This window comes from Pleurodeles waltl, chromosome 4_1, assembly GCF_031143425.1.
Source record: "Pleurodeles waltl isolate 20211129_DDA chromosome 4_1, aPleWal1.hap1.20221129, whole genome shotgun sequence".
NCBI lineage: Eukaryota > Metazoa > Chordata > Amphibia > Caudata > Salamandridae > Pleurodeles > Pleurodeles waltl.
Genome location: NC_090442.1, coordinates 998,260,805 through 998,281,234, shown reverse-complemented (window position 1 = coordinate 998,281,234; position 20,430 = coordinate 998,260,805). Strand labels below are relative to the sequence as shown.

The 20,430-nt window shown below is 43.4% G+C and overlaps 1 protein-coding gene across 1 annotated transcript in view; it reads right to left on the bottom strand.

Moving 5' to 3' along the window:
• Positions 1-20,430, bottom strand: part of COG5 (component of oligomeric golgi complex 5) — a 1,306,288-nt gene that overhangs the window by 427,885 nt on the left and 857,973 nt on the right. Inside the window, exon 15 of the mRNA XM_069229832.1 lies at positions 12,035-12,134. Coding sequence (XP_069085933.1) covers positions 12,035-12,134 — 100 coding nt within the window. The remainder of the gene's footprint in view (positions 1-12,034; positions 12,135-20,430) is intronic.

Below are 20,430 nucleotides of genomic sequence, written 5' to 3'. Positions count from 1 at the left end.
AACTGAAGTGAAATCGAAATATATCCATTTTGAAAAATAGTCTACCAACATCATCATATATCTATGTGACTAAGGCGAAAAATCAAAAGGCCCAGCAAAATCTAAAGATACCTTGTGCCATGCTTCCTCTGGTAATAGTACCATATGAAGCGGAGACTCATGCACCTTCCAATGCTTGTCTGATACCAAGCAAGTGGTACATTCACTAATGAACTTTGCAACTTGGGATTCCATAGCTGACCACCACACCAGTAAAACTGTTTAAGAGCTTTACTGGTGCTGCTGACACCCAAATGACCTTTATGGCCTGCCTTAATGAGAGCATCTCAAAGGGATATTGGGGGCACACAAACATCAGCCCATAATAACACACCATCTACAAAGGAAAGATCCCCAGAAACTTGCACATAAGGTTATAACAAGACTTCAACATTCCTCTGTCTAGGCCAATCATTTTTCATGAATATACAAAAGTTAACCTGCAATGTTTATAGGCCATGAATATGGTGACAAAGGTGGTAAGTTCTTGGGAGCTCACATCTAAAGGAATCTGATAATAAAGTGACAAAAGGTCTAGCAAGGAAAAGAATTTGAAATCATCAATGTTAGCCATTAAGTCCTGTACTTTGGGCAGTGGGTGGCAATCTACCATAATGTTATTTAGACTGCGAAGGTAATCACATAAGTGAAGGTCTCCATCCTTCTTGCAGTCAATTCCTATCAGACGTACCCACTCCAAGGAGTCAGTTTTAATAATAATATCATATTTGACCATTTGCTCAAGAAGTTTTTTTTGTTTTGTTTTTTAACTCAAGTCTCACACTCAACAGCACTGGTTTGACTTTGTGATTGACTGGCATGGCATTTTCTTTTAACTTGATAGTGTGCATATAATTTTTTGTGCAACTTATTTTGTCACTGAAAATCTCTGGATAACTTTTGATAATCTCATCAGCAGGATTTTGGCCATCTATATTGACCAGAGAAACAGGCACATTAGACATTCTTAAATATGAGTCAGCACCTGGGACCAACATCTGGGCAGGACATGCCTTCCCTTGATTGCTACGTACATTTTAGTGAATGTTTTCCTACCCAGGCTTGTAACATAATCCTTCACCATACGCTTCGGGGTGAACATCAGGTATCTTCAAACTCACAAGTGCAAGTTGAAATAAAGTGTTAGCAATAATTGTATGATTCATGTACATCAATTGTTGGACATGATGTACATGAATTATACATCATGTGCAAGTTGAGGGCACAACCCAGAGTTACTTTACAAACAGGGTTTTTAACTGGACCCACAGATACAGATTTAACCTCAAGATGCAAGACTAAATTTGAGAAATCTAACATATTATCATTGTTAGGTAACTCATTACTGTGCACTTTCACGAAATTCTTACCCATTCTACATACATTATGAAAGTGGCAGAGTTTAGTGCAATGCTTATTAACTACTGGGCAAAATTACTTAAATGTGAATTCGAACCTCACCTAAAACAAAAATAGTTAGTATTACGTGACAGAGCTTTGTAATTTTTGCCCTTCAAACGAATGGCATCAATGTGTTTACTCCCTACTGCATTCAAACATAGGTGAAGGTATGATACTCTCCAGAGACATCATGCGATTTGATACAATTGAACGTTCAATACTCTTTGCCAAGTCGAGGACTTAGCTGAATGAAGGGTCTCTGCAGCAAAGGAGCCTTTCGTGGATCTTCTTGGAGAAACAGCTGTACACAAATTGATCCCTTAGATAAGTGTCAAGAGATCCGCCAAAATTGCAGGTTGCTGCCAAAATCCTTAAAGCAGAGATACATTCCTCAGTTGACTCATCAGGCAATTGCTTCTTTTTAAAGAAAATCTAACTTTCTTACAGCACACTAGGTTCTTCTACAAAACATCTGCTTTGCTTGCCCGAATGGTGCCACAGTTTTGGCAAATTATAAAAAAATTGTGTTGCCCTTCATGACCTAAGTGACAGAATAAAATCACAGCTTTGTGCTTTATCTAAAATTCATCCACTCTACAGCAATTTAATAATTTTCAAATGATCTTAACAACATGCACCCTTTAACTGCTGGTTTCCACGGATTTTGCAGACATGGAGAGATTTGTGCAAAATTTGTTGAAGCCATTGTAGCTAAGTTGCAAAGTGAGTTATGCTTCAGAGTGCTTGTAGCCCCACAAATGAAGCTGTTCATTTTTTTTTTTTAAAACAAATATTTACCAAATACACATTGATACTTTGTTGCAGATAACTCAGAAATGAGTGAAAAAGTAAAACGGAACAAGTTTGCCATGAAATTGTAGGATAAGTCATACAACGTTCTTTGCCCAATCCGAAATGGCTGAACAAACTGGAAGAAAAAAAAAACTGAGTAAAAATGGACGCCATGCATGTAATGTGTAAACACATCAAAGGAAGGCCTTGTGATCCTTTAAATGAAAGTAATGTGTAAACACGTCAAAGGAAGGCCTTGTGATCCTTTAAATGAAAGTGTGGTAATGCGCATGCGGGCACAGATTCAAGGAAGGCCGTCACGCTCCAGAGTGTGCCTAAGAGCGAGGACGCGGCATGCAGATCAGCAATCAGGGCGAAAAATAAATGCGCTGGTGAAAATCAAAACTCAACGCGAACATCGGAATGCTTGAACACTAGCAAATGCGATCAGAGTGTGCTGTGGCCTCCTCAACAGCTCAATACCAAATGTTGCCAGGAAACGTTTTCAGGTAGAGTATAAACTGTGCAGTTTATTTATAACATCACCTATACATAAGAACTAGGAGCCCACAAGCAGCGCACCTCCTACACTGGCTGCTCAGCGGTAACCAAGCTAACCAACATCGAAGGCGGCACAGGCCAGGATCTCACATTCAAGTATAAACGAATCGTGTAGGAGTGAGCACGAGCAGGAGCTCACTCTACAAATAAGTAATTACAATGAAAGAAATACAAATATCAAATAAACGTGCAACATTATAAAACATTAAACTTATAACTTTAAGGACACAAACGTGTCCAAGCTACCTGAGCGTGAAGGTACAACTGAACATCTCACCGAAGTAGTGAGTGATGACTCCAAACTACATCTCAGACGGTAATCCTAATTTCTTGATATTTGTACAGTATTCAAAGTGTAGGTACAAATTTATAGATTTACATGGTCTTTTGCTCATTCTAATGTTATTACCAGGTTTCTGAAGGGTCACCTGGAATCCATCATAGCAGCTTCAATAGTGACATCAGGATCCATTATCTCTGAGACCTGTGCTAAACGTATGACTACCTATAACCAGAGTATCTAAGGATTGATTTCATCAACGTCTTCTAGTTCCACCTCATTCTTGATATTCCTGGCCAAATACAACAGAAACATAGATAAATACACTTTTTCTGCTATTCCCACTTATGAACAGTGTTAAACCCTCGAGGCTCAGGCAGGACAAACGTCCCATCACAAAATCTGGACCAGTGTTACTCATAGTAGGGCCTGGGGTGCATGCAACCCTCCTGACCTTTATTTGAGGCTCCCTGTTAAACAGCAGCACTGGGCTGCCATACCTTACTGAGCACTAAATAAAAAAAAAAAAACAAGAAAAAAAAAAAACATGCAAGGATTTAACTATAGGTAATTAAAGTTAGAGAAAGGAATGAACTAGGGTGTCCTGCACACTCAACTTTAACACGCATTTTTTAAGACAGCCTGCAACAAAAGTGTGAAAATAGTATAGCTTTTTCAAAAGTCAAAAAAGTTGATTTCATTAACACAGAACCATTTCACCTTAGTACATCAGATTATATCAGTGCATTGACAAGTTTTTTTTAAGCAATAGTTTTCAAACACGAATTTAGGAACGTTAACTGTTCGTCCCCCAACCATGACAACAATGCTACTAGTGAACTAAGAGGCAAGTCAGGTGTTATGTGCACTTTCTTGGCAGCCTCGGTTCCTATTGTACATGAAAATCGTTATATGATTAAATCAAACAAAGGTGTACGTTTCCTACAGTGCACATGTATTTCGAGGTCTTCTTATATGTGAAAATGAAGAAAAAGGAGAAGCGAAATAAAACAATTTCTTAGGATCACACAATTTGGTGAAGTGGGCAGTTGGGATTAATCACAGGTTTTCTCGTTTTCACATCCTACAATTCAGCCAGTAGATGTACATGGTTTGCTTCTCTTACATCCACCTTTCTGCCAAAGCACACCAAGCCCCTGACTATCACCCTGCTTGCATCAACGTGTCTCTCGGTCACATCACAGAACTAACATTTTGTCCCTTTAGACATTTTTTGCAAATACTCATCCTGTAATAACTGTAACATGCACTCTGATGGAAACGTACTGCAGTTCTACCTGGGGAAAAAGGAGATTATATGGTATAACCAACAACATCTTGAAAGAAGATTGGGTCATGGTTACGAAACTGGTTCCATAAAAATAACTTCTTGTGTTTGAATGGGTAAAGAGCCATTGCAGATGGTCTTTTAGTGTCTTTTAAATGTTCAACCAAGCCTTAGTAGGTTTATGCAAATATTGTGTACAGCCTCAAGAACCATACTAGCAAATTCATGGACATCACATTTCGAAGGTACTACTGATCTTGAGTTTGAACTTCTTGTGTATGCTAAACAATAGGTGGACGAGGTGTTCACTACATTGGGAACTTGGGGCCATTATAATCATTTTGGCACATGATTATTTCAGTTTCAAACCAGATGTGTTGGGGATAGGGTACCTGGCGTGCTTGGATCGGAATGTTCCCTATGAGGTGAATTGGTGTGTATCCCTGCTCTGAGTGGCCAAATGCAGGTCTAACTAGTGTACTGTACTTATTATGTGGCCACAATGTCACACTAATCTGGAATGTGTGCAGAGATGCTGGCATTAGTTTCTTTTGTGAGTACTTCCGTGACAAAAACGCAGAGCCAATTCAGAATGAGTGTTTGATCAGTGTGCAGATTCTAAAAGGATGTTAGGTTCACAGAACGGAGATTTGGGAGGGTCAGCGAGAAATGTGCTGTTAAGAGTCTCTAACAAATGAAGCATTTCCAAAGATGACTTACTTGTTCTGCTGATAGAGACTTCTACACACAGATGCCTCATCTCAAAATAGATATCCAAGCAATACTGCAAGGAGGTGGGTCTGCAAACTGGATCAAACTAGAAAATTCCGGAGGGCCAAAGTCAAAATGCCTGCCTTCACGGACCTGACTGTCCAAGCAGTAGTGCTTCATGATAATGTGGAGAGATGCCCAGGAAGCAGCTTGGCAGATGTCCGGAACAGGTGCCCTGCGTGCTAACGCAGTAATAACAGCCTTGGCTTTGGTGGAATGGACTCACAAGCCCTCTGTAGGCTTCTTCTTATCTAGTGTGTCATTGATCTAAATGCACAGTGCAATAATCGAGGAATGGTTCACCTTGGCACAGCTTTGCCTCTTTTTGCTCCAGTGAATACGACAGAGTTCACTGGCAGCTCAGTAGTCTTTTGTGCCATCAGTGAAAAAGGACAGAGCACTTTTTACATCCAAGCAGTGGAGTCTCTTCTCTTCCTTAGAAGGACGGGATGGAGCGAAAAATGTCTGCAATGTGATGTTTTGGCAGATATAGAAAGGGCTCACGAGGTCTGAAGAACCAGTTTTTCTGGGTTGAAGCCTATGTATGGAGAATAAGCTGAAAAAGCTTGAAGCTCACTGACCTTCCTGGCCAATATAATGGCCATTAAGAAGAGTGGCTAAAGAGTCAGGAGTCTGAGCGGACAGCTATGCAGGAGCTCGAATGGAGAGCACATGAGAATCTTTAAGACCAAATTAAGGTCTCATTGGGGGAAGATGAAAGAAGTAGGAGGAAACAAATGTTGCAAGCCCTTAAGTAAACATGTCACAACGGGTGACTTAAACAGTGAGGGCTGATCTGGCAACCGCAAAAAAGCTGATATGGCTGGAAGGAAACCTTTAATTGTGAACAAGGCAAGGCCTTGCCAGGCTGAAAGCGGTAGAATCAGTAACACTGGGTCAACATGACAGGAGGAGCACCAAACCGCAAATGTGCCCCAACGGCAGGCCTATACGGACTTGATTGAGGGATGCCTGCTGCTAAGGTGACCTCACAACTCTCAGGAGGAAGATCCAAGGTACTCAACTGTCACCACTCAATCGCAACACATGAAGGTGGAGTGTGTGTAGGTTTGGGTGCAGGAACTTGCTCTGCTGATGCGACAGGAGGTCCTACCTAAGAGGCAGCCTGACTGTGCGACAGATGCGCATGCTCAGTAGATCAGGATACCAAACTTTTCTTGCTCAGTCCAGAGCCACTGAGATGACTTTGGCCCAGTTGGCCCCGATCTTCGCAGGAGCAGCAGGAGCTGAAAGGCATACAGGAGTCCAGGGTTCTAGTCTAAATGAAAGTCTCTGAGTGAAGCTCCAATGCACAGAAGAGTTGACATTGTAAGTTCTCGGTAGCGGTTCTTCCCCTTCTTGGAAGAGACCTTGCACCACTTCTGGCTGTAGACACCAGTCATGATCTCCAAGGCATCGGGCTGATTTTGTCTGCCCTGGTGTTCATAGATCCCTCAAGGTGCTGCACAACTGAGGAAGCCTTGTCACTTTCACCAGGTCTAGAGGCACTGGGCCTCCTGGCACAAAGTCTACGACCCCACTTCGCCCTGTTTGTTGCACTACCATATGGTGATAGTGTTGTCTGTGAACACCTGAACCAGCCTACTTTGAGGAATGGAAGTAAGGCTTTCAATGCTAAGTGAATTGCCCTCAGCTGCAGAAGACTGATGTGGACCTGGGACTCTGCTGGAGACCAGAGTCCTCTGATATCCTCCTTTCCTAGGTGGCTGCCTTAACCCAGAAGTGATGCGGTGGCCACCACTGCCAGTTCTGGGTGGGGAAAGGAGTGGGGTCTGCTGCAGGTCCAAGCGCAGTTTATTGGCCACCTCTGCAGATCTTTTGCAGTCTCCTTTGAAATCTAGACTAGGTTGAAGATATTCCTTTTAGGCATCACCCAATGGGACTTCAGGTCCCACTGCAGAGCCTGCATGTGCCATGGGGCATGCTTCACTAGCAGGATGCAGGAGGCCATCATAACATCAGTCTCACCGAAATCCAAGGCAGAGGTTAGAACAACAGGACCTTAATCTGAATGTTCTGGACTCTCTACTACAAAGGGTAGGTGCAGAACTGCAATGTGTCCAGAACAGCCCTGACGAAAGGGAGCAAATTCAGGAGACTTTCTGTAGTCTGGAAGTTGGTGACAAGTGCCTGGGGCAAACCCACCTTCAGCAGCCAGTCATTGAAGTAGGGTAAGGCTGGGACCCCAGACCTCCCAAAAACTTTCATGAACACTTGGGAGACAATGGTGAGGCCATAAGGGCACATAGAGAACTAGAAATGCTTGTGGCCTATTGTGAAGCACAGGTAACAACTGTGGGCTTGCAGGACAGGGATGGGAAAATCGGCATTCTACAAGTCCAAGGCTATTAACCAGTCTCCAGGGCAGACAGAGCCTGAGCCAAGCTGACCATCTTAAATTTCTCAGTTTTTTTCAAGAAGGTATTGAGAAGGTGACGATCTAGTATGGGGAGGAGGCCTCTGTCCTTTTTCGGCACTGGAAGGTAGGGGGAATAACAACCACACTCTAACTCTGGTGCTGGCAACCTCTCAATGGCCTTTCAGCCAATAAACCCTGCACACTTCATGACCAAACAAGGAGAGATGGCCCTCTGTCAGCCGTTCTGGGAATGGTGGCAGGAGTGGAGGGGTTTCGATTAAGAGAAGGGCATAAGCCCGCTGCACAATTTGTACCACCTACTTGTCAGAAGTGGTTTTGGTCCACTGGGGCAGGTGGTGCCAGATCCTGCCGCCAACGGGATAGTCGTACTGGTCAGAGGGCTCACTACGGATGTGGAGGTTGTGACAGGGCCATAAGACTGTACAGCAAGCTGGAACTTGCATCCATGTCCTCTGTGGGATCTCTGACCCCAGCCATGAAACGTCTCAGAATTCTAAAGGGTAAGGAGGTAAGGAAGGAAGCATGGGTAGCAGCTGCAGAACTGAGTCCCATAGAGCGTAGGAATAAGGTTTGAGAACTGTGTGAGAATGAGAGACCAAGGTCTTCCAAATGAACTATGAAGTATGAATAAGTTCAGGTGGGGGGGGGAGATGGGGGCGGGCGCGTCCCTGCCCATCCTCCAGTGTTGTTTCCTTCCTCCTCCACCCTTTGGTCTCCTAGTATGCCCCTGAAGCAACCTACTTCTATGAATCTCTGGGCTCCTTTTGTGATGATTTACGTATTCATTCTCCTACACTGAATGTGAAGGTGGCAAACATATCACACACATGTCTTGTGAGTCCAATGCTGCTTTGCTCCTTCCATGGGACGTGCACTTCACAAATGGTGAATACATTGGTCAGTAGGTTTTCTCCCAGAAGATATAATAAGTGGGTGAAAATGCTTCAGATATATTACAAACATTGAATGAAGAAATAAGATTTAAAGCTCAAAGAACAAGACAACAAAAAATCCTGAAGTGCTTTGAGATCTTCTTAGCATAAGCTACAAAAAAACTGAGCCTGCCAGTATACTGAGATACGGAAGCTGCTGGCTCCTTAAAGAAACACTGCAACTTTTCACTTTCTTGTTGCAATCTCTCAGGCTATTGTCTTAACTATTCAAATTTACCCCCACTACCATAGGCCTTCTCTGTTCAGCAGTATGGAGAACATGTGCCACAATGCTGTGTTATATGTATAACTGGGAGATAGGAAAGAAACCGTCTGCATGAGCTAAGGAGGACGTACCTGCTTGTGTTAATGCCAGTTCACACCTTTTAAACTTACAACCTATAGTATGGGTTTGAAGTGCTCCAGGATCCCTGCAGGTGGAAGGGAATATTTAATGTTCAGGACTATCAAAGAAGCTCCTGTGAGGTCAGAGGCTGGTGGTGGCAGGTGCTTGTTCGGTGGTGAATGTTTAATAAAAGGAAGGGGTAGGGGCTTCACTTGCATTAGTGCTGGTTTACGTTGAATTTCTGGTAGTACCCTCTGCGCATTACTACACTCAGTCACCACGTTCAGTAGTGACTTGCTGATATTGGCAAGTCATATGACAGTAGGATAACTGTTGGAATCATCAGTGTCTACATGTGATTTCTTCACCAACAGTGCTGTGCTTACCCACGCTAAAGTGGAACCATTGCCTGCAAGCGGGTGCACCAATTATGCACTGACTATATGCCAGCCTCGGTCCTGCTTTCTGGCACGAGGGTTATGCTTCTGAATTTTCATCTGTATTCCAAGAAGAGATGAAGGTCTGGATAGTCTTCCTAACATGCTGTGCCAGGCTGCCCATTGGTGTTAACAGATACTTGCTGGCTCAAATCTGACTACCATGTCAATAAATGCAACATCCCCACAGATGAAATCTAATTCAAAGACTAGGGGGACAGAGAAGCAAAAGTGATATTGTTCACACTTATTGCAATACCGTTCGGGGGATCTGTGGAAACAGGGTCATTAACGCCCTGGATCACAAAATGGTCAGACATATTTTGGCAATGTGAATCGAAAGAATGCCTTCTCGAGGGAATTCATGCTTCTTGCAAAATCAAATCTAAATTAAGAATATATCCCTCGCTATTGCTTCAAATTAAAGGCCCTTAAGCAATCAATAAGTTATTTTCTTTTGGACGGAAATCCAATAGCATGGTTGATCGACCAGTGTTAATAAATGAAGCTCCTGCACTCAGCTATCATGCTCTCGAACTGAAAGGTGGGGCAAACATCTAACCTATCATAAAGATCAAATCGTCAAAGAAAAGCGAAAAAAAACAGAATACTAGTAACTGGGCAGTTTTGAGGATGTGGCAATTGGACGTACAGTTCTAAAATACATCCTGATACATCTGCACACAGGTAGCACGGCCAGAGGAAACTATCACTTCTGTTCATCAAGCACAAGCCATGGGAGCTTCTAAGCCATCTTTTATGCATATGTTGCCAGATAAACACAAAACCTCTGCTTCATGGGGGCCAACAAGGTGCAGGTGCTGCTCACAGGACAACTCTGTTAGTGCAGGCAAAACAGCAATACTCAGTTCAACTGGTGACAAATGTTAGAGATATAACAGCGAAGAACAAACAAGCCATACAGTGGCAAAAAGGCAAGATAAAGCCAAATAAGAAATGTTTCAATTCAGCAACACTGCCAGAAAAGAAGAACAGGAGGTGCATATGTGAAAAGTAACCAAAGCTACATCAGTTAGCACAAACCAGAGCACGTCACTCCAGTTGATCAGGCGCATATTCTGTATCTGAAGTAGTCCATGATAATTTTCTAAGGGGAAATTAGTTAATTACGTCTGGTCAATATTTTCAACAGTTACAATAGCTTGATGCAAAAATATTGTTTGAAAAGCAACAGGCTGCCTGCATTGGTATTTGATACTTTGTTTCAAAGCTAGCACGTTCTATTAGAAGTTCAGTTTTAGGACTCTAAAGTTGTTAAAAATAATTAAGACTGGTGTTGCTGCTTGGAGGGAGGAGCGTTCTACTCCAACCTCTTGACTGAGCACGAGGTGCCCTCCGCATTCTACAGTAACCACGCTTCAGTGCGCTTATGCATTTATTTTAATGCACTTCAAAACTTTTTAGGTTTAGTGTGTTCAAATATCATTGTAAAATCTGTTAATGTGTGAACAAACAGTACGGGTGTCTAGGTGGAGTGGGGGGTTGAGGTGGGGGGGGGGGGAGACTGGGAGGAGCATATTTTAATCCTCTCTATTGGATTTCTGCCTCCGTGATGCATTGTGATTTTTTTTTTTCTGGGTGTTGTTTTCCTTAGCAGGTATTGTTGTTTTATCACTGCTACTAGTTTTATCTGCCCACCTCCCATTAACAATCTAGTCACTATCAGGTTTTCTGACTAACCATACTTCATGTTCTTACACCTTTTCAACCTCTCCAGAAGTATTTTCCAGCAGACGGGTAAAAGATGATGACAAGGAGAAGGACATCCCCTCAGCGTGTCATCTTTGTTTGGGTGTAATAGTGCCTGGAAGGGCCTACGACAGGAACACTTGGTGTTTGTCCACCACCACATCCTTTCCCCTATACTCTCCTTTCCCCTGTCTTTTTGTGCAATCTAATACATTCTTCTACACGTTTACCGAATTCCACCCACTCCAGAGATTTGCACTGCACCACTCCCAGGTGACTCCCCTCTTTGACCCACAGGTATGTGCTTTCACCACTTCAGGGTGGACCCCATGGACACTTTGTTAGATATCTCGAATTTCTTTGGGTTCCTACTCACCTTCCTGAGTGGAGCCAATAAAACCTTCACCAACGTTCTTCTTGGGGTGGACCCAATGAACTCTCTATTGAGGGACTTCTTGTTGTTGTGCCTTCAACACTTTGCAGTGGACCCCAAAGTTGTCTGGGTTTCCATGGAATACGCCTTTCCCCGGGGCACTTTACTCATGTATCTAGATTAGAGTTGTACTTTCCCTTTCTGGTTGCTGATGCTTACAGAACCATATTCTGTGGAGCGCCTTGAGATAACTACTTCTGTCCTGACGAGGAGTGGATGACACATGCACTATGCTACTGCAGATTCTAGTGGGTAGGCTGCATAGATGCAGTATCAAAAGTGTCTTAATAATCTCAAATACTTCTAGAAACATCTGTACACATATCAGCAACTTCCAGTTTGCAGCAACACAACAAACCATGTAACAAAAACCTAATCTAATTGATCCCACCAGTAACCTTGCAAGCACACACGTCTTAAATCAATCTTATACGCATGGCTGTAATCATGTCGGACAACAGGAGCACTATGAAGCCACATTGCCGGCAGGTATGCACTAAACAATGATAGACACCTTATTTGTGAGCATCACAAACATCCAGTTAGAAGGCATCTTGATGTCAACAGAAGCAGACACCAGAAACATGTGTGAAAGTAGGCAGTCATAAGGATGTATACAAAAGGCAGATTAAATATTACTTACCAGCTGTTCAGACTTCACACCATACAGCTGTATAGTCTTAGCAATATTTTTTGAAACAGCTAAGCTGAGGTTTGGATCTACAGCAGCAACATTTAATTCGCTATGAAGAAAAGAGACATCAAAGGAATCAAATGTTACTTGTATGCAAAAGTAGTTAGTCACATTTTCATGAGTAATGGAATGAAAGAAAATCAGGACACTGTTAAAATACTCAATGTGTGATTCAGCATTTCCTCTCTAATGCAAATGTTTTCCATAATCCACGCTTTTTGCTGTTGTATATTTTAGTGAGTCCCTTTTTAGCTGGGATTACTGTATTTTAAACATAATAAGGGTTAAAGCTGACCTCACTAGGTTGTCTCATGTTACAGTGCACCCTTGTAAGCTTGACACAATTTCCAAACAGTCTCCTTCAAATGCTTGTAATGTGGTGGTGGTAATGGGTTCTGGCAAGCTTTTAGCTCTGTAAACATTTAGGCTACTGCACAAGGGTGATCAAATTATTTCTTAATCTGCCATAATAAGAGCTGACTGGATCTTCTTTTACACCATGATGCCATCCATAGCCTGCTAATCTGTAACTGAAATGTCTTACTGATTACAACTTGACATGTTAATATGCTAGCTACCTAATTGGTAAATGCGTTACAGAAGACTCTATTAGGAAATTAAAGTGTATAATATATATATGAAGGGTGGCACGTAATATGCTATTAGCATTGTTGAGCGTGGGGCGAGCCCATGATTTACAAGAGGCAAAGCCTTGAGTGGGTCAGCTTGCCTCTCTTCTCCCTCAACAACGGTAATAAACAGCATATTACACCCAGCTGATAAGCATGTATGGTGACTGCCATGCTGTTTTTCATGCACAGTTGCTATAAACTAAGGTCTTTAACCATAAACATAGAAGAAAGAGTTTAAGTCATCCAGTCGGTGAGATAAAACCACAAAAAGTAGGCTATGGAGCATGTCGCCAATTATTTTGCGTGTAACGTGCTACTCAAATACATTCTTTGAGGCATGACATTTTTTATTCTCAAATAAGTTGTGCTGTACTGCAACAATAACTGTGCCAATATCTGTTTATTAGTACACTTCACCAGGTAACGTGTTATTGAACCACATTATTTTCACTGGTTTGGCATACATATATTTATATGTTATCTGTATAGAAATGTCTGAGCAACAGTAGGGAGTAGCCTCTACACTGTTTCAGTAAGCTACCCTTTTAAGTGTATATCATATACACATTCTTTTATCCAGTCAAAGAATCCTAGATTTGGATTCTTCCTTTGAAAGGAATTTATACCAAGAATCACAAAAACACATTTCCCTCTGACCCACCAAGTGTAGACAATAAATGCCAACTGAGAAATCTGAGATTTAAGTGTACACGATTCTCCATTCAAATATCCTCCCAAAATGACTACAAATATCAGCTCAACAACAATTTCAAACACAAGTCAAGTCATCCTCAATATATGACAATTAAAATGATATACAAATACAAAATGCATCCCAATTGAAATGGATATTTGGACAGCTGGGGGAAGCGCATGATCCTATTCTCTGATGCAGCAGGAAGTATCACGTTAAGAACAAATTTTAGCAGACATTGATACACATGCACGTGGCCTACGCAGATGAAGAATTCAAGGCTCACTGAGAATGTCACCTTCTGGAATGGTTCCCAATAACGGTAGCGTTGTCAGTCTCAGGACACCAGGCAATCAGCAAGTAAACAGCTAGATGCAAAATGGTGTTGCGTTTATTGAAAGAACGTTGTCAGCCTTGCGTATGGAAGAATGTTATTTCTAAAGGTAATCACATTCCAGGGAAAGAATGAAGCTGTTAAAGTTTTATGTCATGTAAAGGTGAGGATTTCAGGGAGTTATGCCCAGCACCAAAGAAGCCAGTACAATGCTGAATTTCCTTCGGTCACTTTGGGGCTTGATGGGACCATCCTCCACATTTTACACGCTGCTTTTCAGCTAGGTTTGTCTTATACAGATACCACATGCATAATATAGGGGAGGGGTTGTGTACTGGTGGCTAGAGCTGCAGGCCTTAGCACACGAGGAGTAAGGTTTGAACCCCAACTACAGTTCAACATTGTGGGATTGTGGTCAAATCAATTAATCTCCATGTGCCTTAACAGGAACAAAATGTGTCACATAGTTTGGTTCTGTAATAAAGCGCCTCTGTCCTCGGCCAAGGTTTGCGCAATAAAAAAAAATAAAAAAAACCATAAGGGCCCCACTACTAGAAGGCCTTCAATTTAGCTCCGTCTGCCTCACATCAATCCATTTTTAGTGTCGAATTTGGTAGTTCTCCTACAGGAGTCAAGGAAATACTTGCATCTGTAAAATATATTTTTTCAAAAGTGGTGTTCTTAGAAAAACTGAGGCCCTAAACCACTAGGTGGCTCATTCATTTATGAAAAAAAACGCTCCACAGGTTTGGGAAATGTTTGCCAGAGGTCCCTTATGTTATGCATGTCTCACACGCATTTATAAAAAGCTCAAAGTTAAATCTGACAACTATAGATCCTCTCTGTGCTTTGGAAATTCATTACAACCAATGCCTATGTATTAGTGAATTAGAATCTGAAAAGCATGACACATGTACTATAGAGTACATCAAGAAATCACAATTTCAAAGATGTTCCTCATCTATGAAACAGGGCCTTTTCACAGCTAGCTCCTGCTTGCATTTTATTATGCCACTCCAATATGATAATTTGTGGTTTTATCTATGGCCAGCATATTGACATGAAAAAATTGGATGATTCACATCTCAATGCTGGATAGGTTTATCTTACACAGGATACGTCTAAAAGCTCTGAAGCTGCAAGGAGTAGAGGAACATACTTAGTTTCAGGCCAATGGCTGGTGCAGTCACCAGTTCAAGCACTTAGCGCTAAATTGGTATTGTGTGCATCTCTTAAAAACATACATATGTGTTGATCAATGAAGAGGATGGGTGTGACAAAGTTCCTCCTTTGCACTGCTATCCAGTCCCTAGTTGTGCACGATCCCCTAAAGCATGGTAAAAGTGGCTAACTTACAGCGGGCCTATTTAACTACCCAGTAAGGCCATAATATATGGTGTAGGAAATACACCAATGGCATGGACAAGTTCAATGTCGCCAAGGGACTGCAGCACACTGTGCCATCCACTAGGCTGACAAAGAAAACATGGCTTCTGTATAGCCTGACTTCTGCAGCTTTTAAACCTGAAGGCTAACTAACCCTCTTCGACAGGCAAGAACCCTACTTTAAATATTAAGTACTTACCCCCCAAGTAAGCCCTGTAGACACAAGGCAGAGTGCCTAGTACTCAAAAGTGGTACATGCAAAAATTTAATGTTGGTATGTGTAGGAAGTTGGCTCTGTATGTACTATTTCTAAGTAAGAAATAGCATGCACAGAGTTCAAGGGTTCCCCTTAGAGGTAAGATAGTGGCAAAAAGAGAATTCTAATGCTCTATTTTGTGGTAGTGTGGTCGAGCAGTAGGCTTATCAGAGGGTAGTGTTAAGCATTTGTTGTACACACACAGGCAATAAATGGGGAACACACACTCAAAGACAATTCCAGGCCAATAGGTTTTTATATAGAAAAATATATTTTCTTAGTTTATTTTAAGAGCCACAGGTTCAAGATTTACAAACAATACTTTGAATGAAAGGTACTTCACTTAGGAACTTTGAATTAGCAAAACAGCATATACAGTTTTCACACAAATGGCAAATAGCTATTTTAAAACTAGACAGTGCAATTTTCAACAGTTCCTGGGGGAGGTAAGTGTTTGTTAGTTTTGCAGGTAAGTAAACCACCTACAGAGGTTCAAAGTTGGGTCTAAGGTAGCCCACCGTTGGGGGTTCAGAGCAACCCCAAAGTACCACACCAGCAGCTCAGGGCCGGTCAGGTGCAGAGGTCAAAGTGGTGCCCAAAACGCATAGGCTTCAATGGAGAAGGGGGTGCCCTGGTTCCAGTGTGCCAGCAGGTAAGTACCCGTGTCTATGGAGGGCAGACCAGGGGAGTTTTGTAGGGTACCGGGGGGGACACAAGTCAGCACAGAAAGTACACCCTCAGCGGCACAGGGGCGGTCGGGTGCAGTGTGCAAACAGGCGTCGGGTTCGCAATAGGATTCAATGGGAGACCAAGGGGTCTCTTCAGCGATGCAGGCAGGCAAAGGGGGGGGGGGCTCCTCGGGGTAGCCACCACCTGGGCAAGGGAGAGGGCCACCTGGGGGTCGCTCCTGCACTGGAGGTCGGATCCTTCAGGTCCTGGGGGCTGCGGGTGCAGTGTCTTTACCAGGCGTCGGGTCTTTGAAGCAGGCAGTCGCGGTCAGGGGGAGCCTCAGGATTCCCTCTGCAGGCGTCGCTGTGGGGGCTCAGGCGGGGGCAACTCTGGCTACTCACAGTCTCGTAGTCGCCGGGGAGTCCTCCCTGTGGTGTTTTTTCTCCACAAGTCGAGCCAGGGGCGTCAGGTGCAGAGTGCAGAGTATCAAGCTTCCGGCGGGAAACCTGTGTTGTTTCAAAGTTGCTTCTTTGTTGCAAAGTTGCAGTCTTTGAGGAGCAGAGCCGCTGTCCTCAGGAGTTCTTGGTCCTTCTAGATGCATGGTAGTCCTCTGAGGCTTCAGAGGTTGCTGGACCCTGTGGAACGCGTCACTGGAGCAGTGTCTTTAGAAGTGGGGAGACAGGCCGGTAGAGCTGGGGGCAAAGCAGTTGGTGTCTCTGTCTTCTCTGCAGGTTTTTCAGCTCAGCAGTCCTTCTTCGTCTTAGGTTGCAGGAATCTATCTTGCTGTGTTCTGGGAGCCCCTAAATACTCGATTTAGGGGTGTGTTTAGGTCTGGGGGGTTAGTAGCCAATGGCTACTAGCCCTGAGGGTGGCTACACCCTCTTTGTGCCTCCTCCTTGAGGGGAGGGGGGCACATCCCTATCCCTATTGGGGGAATCCTCCATCTGCAAGATGGAGGATTTCTAAAAGTCAGAGTCACCTCAGCTCAGGACACCTTAGGGGCTGTCCTGACTGGCCAGTGACGACTCCTTGTTTTTTTCATTATCTCCTCCGGCCTTGCCGCCAAAACTGGGGCCGTGGCCGGAGGGGGCGGGCAACTCCACTAGCTGGAGTGCCCTGGGGTGCTGTAACAAAGGGGGTGAGCCTTTGATGCTTACCGCCAGGTGTTACAGTTCCTGCAGGGGGAGGTGAGAGTCTCCTCCACCCAGTACATGTTTTGTTACTAGCCACAGAGTAACAAAGGCACTCTCCCCATGTGACCAGCAACATGTCTGGTGTGTGGCAGGCTGCTAAAACTAGTCAGCCTACACTGGTAGTCGGTTAAGGTTTCAGGGGGCACCTCTAAGGTGCCCTCTGGGGTGTATGTTACAATAAAATGTACACTGGCATGAGTGTGCATTTATTGTGCTGAGAAGTTTGATACCAAACTTCACAGTTTTCAGTGTAGCCATTATGGTGCTGTGGAGTTCGTGCATGACAGACTCCCAGACTATATACTCTTATGGCTACCCTGCACTTACAATGTCTAAGGTTTTGTTTAGACACTGTAGGGGCATAGTGCTCATGCACTTGTGCCCTCATCTATGGTATAGTGCACCCTGCCTTAGGGCTGTAGAGCCTGCTAGAGGGGTGACTTATCTATACCTATAGGCAGTGTGAGGTTGGCATGGCACCCTGAGGGGAGTGCCATGTCGACTTAGTAATTTTATCCCCACTAGCACACACAAGCTAACAAGCAGTGTGTCTGTGCTGAGTGAGGGGTCCCCAGGGTGGCATAAGACATGCTGCAGCCCTTAGAGACCTTCCCTGGCATCAGGGCCCTTGGTACCAGAGGTACCAGTTACAAAGGACTTACCTGGATGCCAGGGTGTGCCAATTGTGGATACAAAGGTACAGGTTAGGGAAAGAACACTGGTGCTGGGGCCTGGTTAGCGGACCGCAGCACACTTTCAAATCATAACTTGGCCTCAGCAAAGGCAAAATGTCAGGGGGTAACCATGCCAAGAAGGCATTTCCTTACAGTATGCATGTACATACATGCAGTAACTAGCTAGCCCTCAAGAGCTATTTTCACTTCAAAGGGCTGTAGTTTTTCTATGAGAAAAACTCTATTTCAAAATAAAGTCATAACCTTATCATTTTTGATTTGGGGTAGCCTACTGGAATAATTCAAACACTATTTGTTAATGTTTATTAAAAATCCAATTTAATGGTGGTTTGATTTTTAATAAAAATTTAAGAAAGGTCATTTAAAAGATTACACTTTACCTGGCTGAACCTCCAGTAAGCTAATTAGCAATAGCATGCTGACAGATTACCCTCCCAGCGCTTTCCCTTAATGTGGTGTGGACACTGCTCTGAAAGCAGAAACAATGGCTTAGGCCTTTTCACAGAAAGGCCTGGGTGTGAGGTATGTGACAGATTTCAGCTCAGGAGGGACATCTGGAGAGGGTCCAGGAACTTCATTAATTTGAAAGGGAGCACGATGAGGCCTGCCCGTTCACAATTACGTATAAAAGGACACCTGGGGAAGAGCTGCCTTTTGTTTCATGGGCCATTTGTAGCCAGCTTGCCAACAACCTTGTGGAGGGGAGAGCTGTCCCCAAAACCAGTTTGATGTAACAGAGGAGGAAGGGACTGCTCGTTTACCTAAACATCTCCTTGGTGGGCACAGAAGCTCCCTTCAGAGGCAGAAAGATTCTGCCATGTAGGATATGTCTTAGAATCAAGCACTATGTGATATTTTGTAGGAAGGCAAACAGGATGTGCTGCAAAAATGTGAAGGGTTTCCTTATTGTTTAGGAAGTGTCCAGGGTCATCCCCAATCACTAGCTAATGAAAACTACAAATCTGGCACCTTACCCACAGCTCATCAGAGCACTCTATGGATCTGCAGAAAAAAAGAGAGGGCTGGTCCTACTTTTGGAGAGATATGTGGGAACCTGAAGGGCTGAATCTGCTCCCCTTTGCTCAGGACAAATAAGTGGGCCACAAGTGTCAGCTTGGTTACCTCCTTTGTGGCTACATAGACACAAGCTACAAGGGGCATTTTTCATGAAGTAACAGCTGAACAGTAGCAACTGCACCTGGAGAGGGCCCTGCTGGTAGCCTCTGCTGGAGAGAGTCCTGGATCCTAAGCGTTGTCTCTGAGGACCTGGGACCCTTAAAAGTCACCAAGAGAACTGGTTCCAGAAACTCAGAAAAGTTGGGACTCAGAACATGTGTGGACTCCTAAGACCTCCAGAGCTTTGACACAACCTTGCAGAAACAGCGGTCAATTTCCAGAGGACTTACCCCACTGAAAGATGTTGAGCTTGATAAAAAAAACAGAGTAAGTCTGAAGGGAGAAAACGTAATCAGGCAAAGGTGCGAAAGGTATCTGTCAGACGTAAGGCCTTCGGCGACTTTGAAATTCCCCACCAAAGCCAACAGCTTCAGCAGGTCCTCATTCAGCAGCTACACATTTTCAAGAGGACAAATACTGCCTGCAATATTGGCCTGCTGGAGTACTTTGACTTCTATTTTAGAAGTGAAGTCCGAAGTGAAGTCAACATTTTTGACCTGGACATAACCACTTGGGTTATCCAACCAGTGTTCCATTGCAGTCAGTTTTAAGTCACACGTGGGTCCCAGTCAACAGTGAACAGTGACTATTGATTCGCATTTTACTTGTACTTGGTGCTTTTTGTCGGAAATATTTAAAAAATCATATCTCCAGTTTACCATATTGGATTTCTGTTGTTTTGGTGTCATTTTGCTCATTATTACATATTTCTACATTGGTCGTGGGATTATTACATCACATTTTGACCTTTTTAACTGCTTCGTTACTGCTAAATACTCCACATATTTTCCTGAGTTAAGCCTGTCTGCTGTATGCCATAGCTACAAGAGCTTGTGTCCCGGTTTAAATAACTGAAACTACGTTCTAACTTAACATAGTTATGGGCTTACTCCTTGTGGCGGACTCCCATCCACCCCAGTTAATAGCCCACTTTCTTGCAGTGGGTTTTTACCTAAGTTCTAGTAGCTGTATGTAGTCACTCATGAAGCATGTGTCTGTGTGTAGAATGATGTCACGTTGCAGTCCTTTCACACTAGAGTCACAACAAAAGAAGAAGCCCGTTCATCTTCCCCTAATCAGTGCATAAGGGCTTCTGCCCCACCTTGAAGAGTTTCTGATTCTTGAATGTTTTATGTTTCAGACTTTTTACATGTCTGCTACACTTGTCAGGGGACGGATTATGCAGGTGCACCAAGACACAAGAGTCTGTAGATATTTGTTAATAAACAAGAATTGAAGATGATGCAATAACCTTATTTGTAAGAAAGGTCCATTCAATAATGTTTTCTTGATCGTACTGGAAGAATATA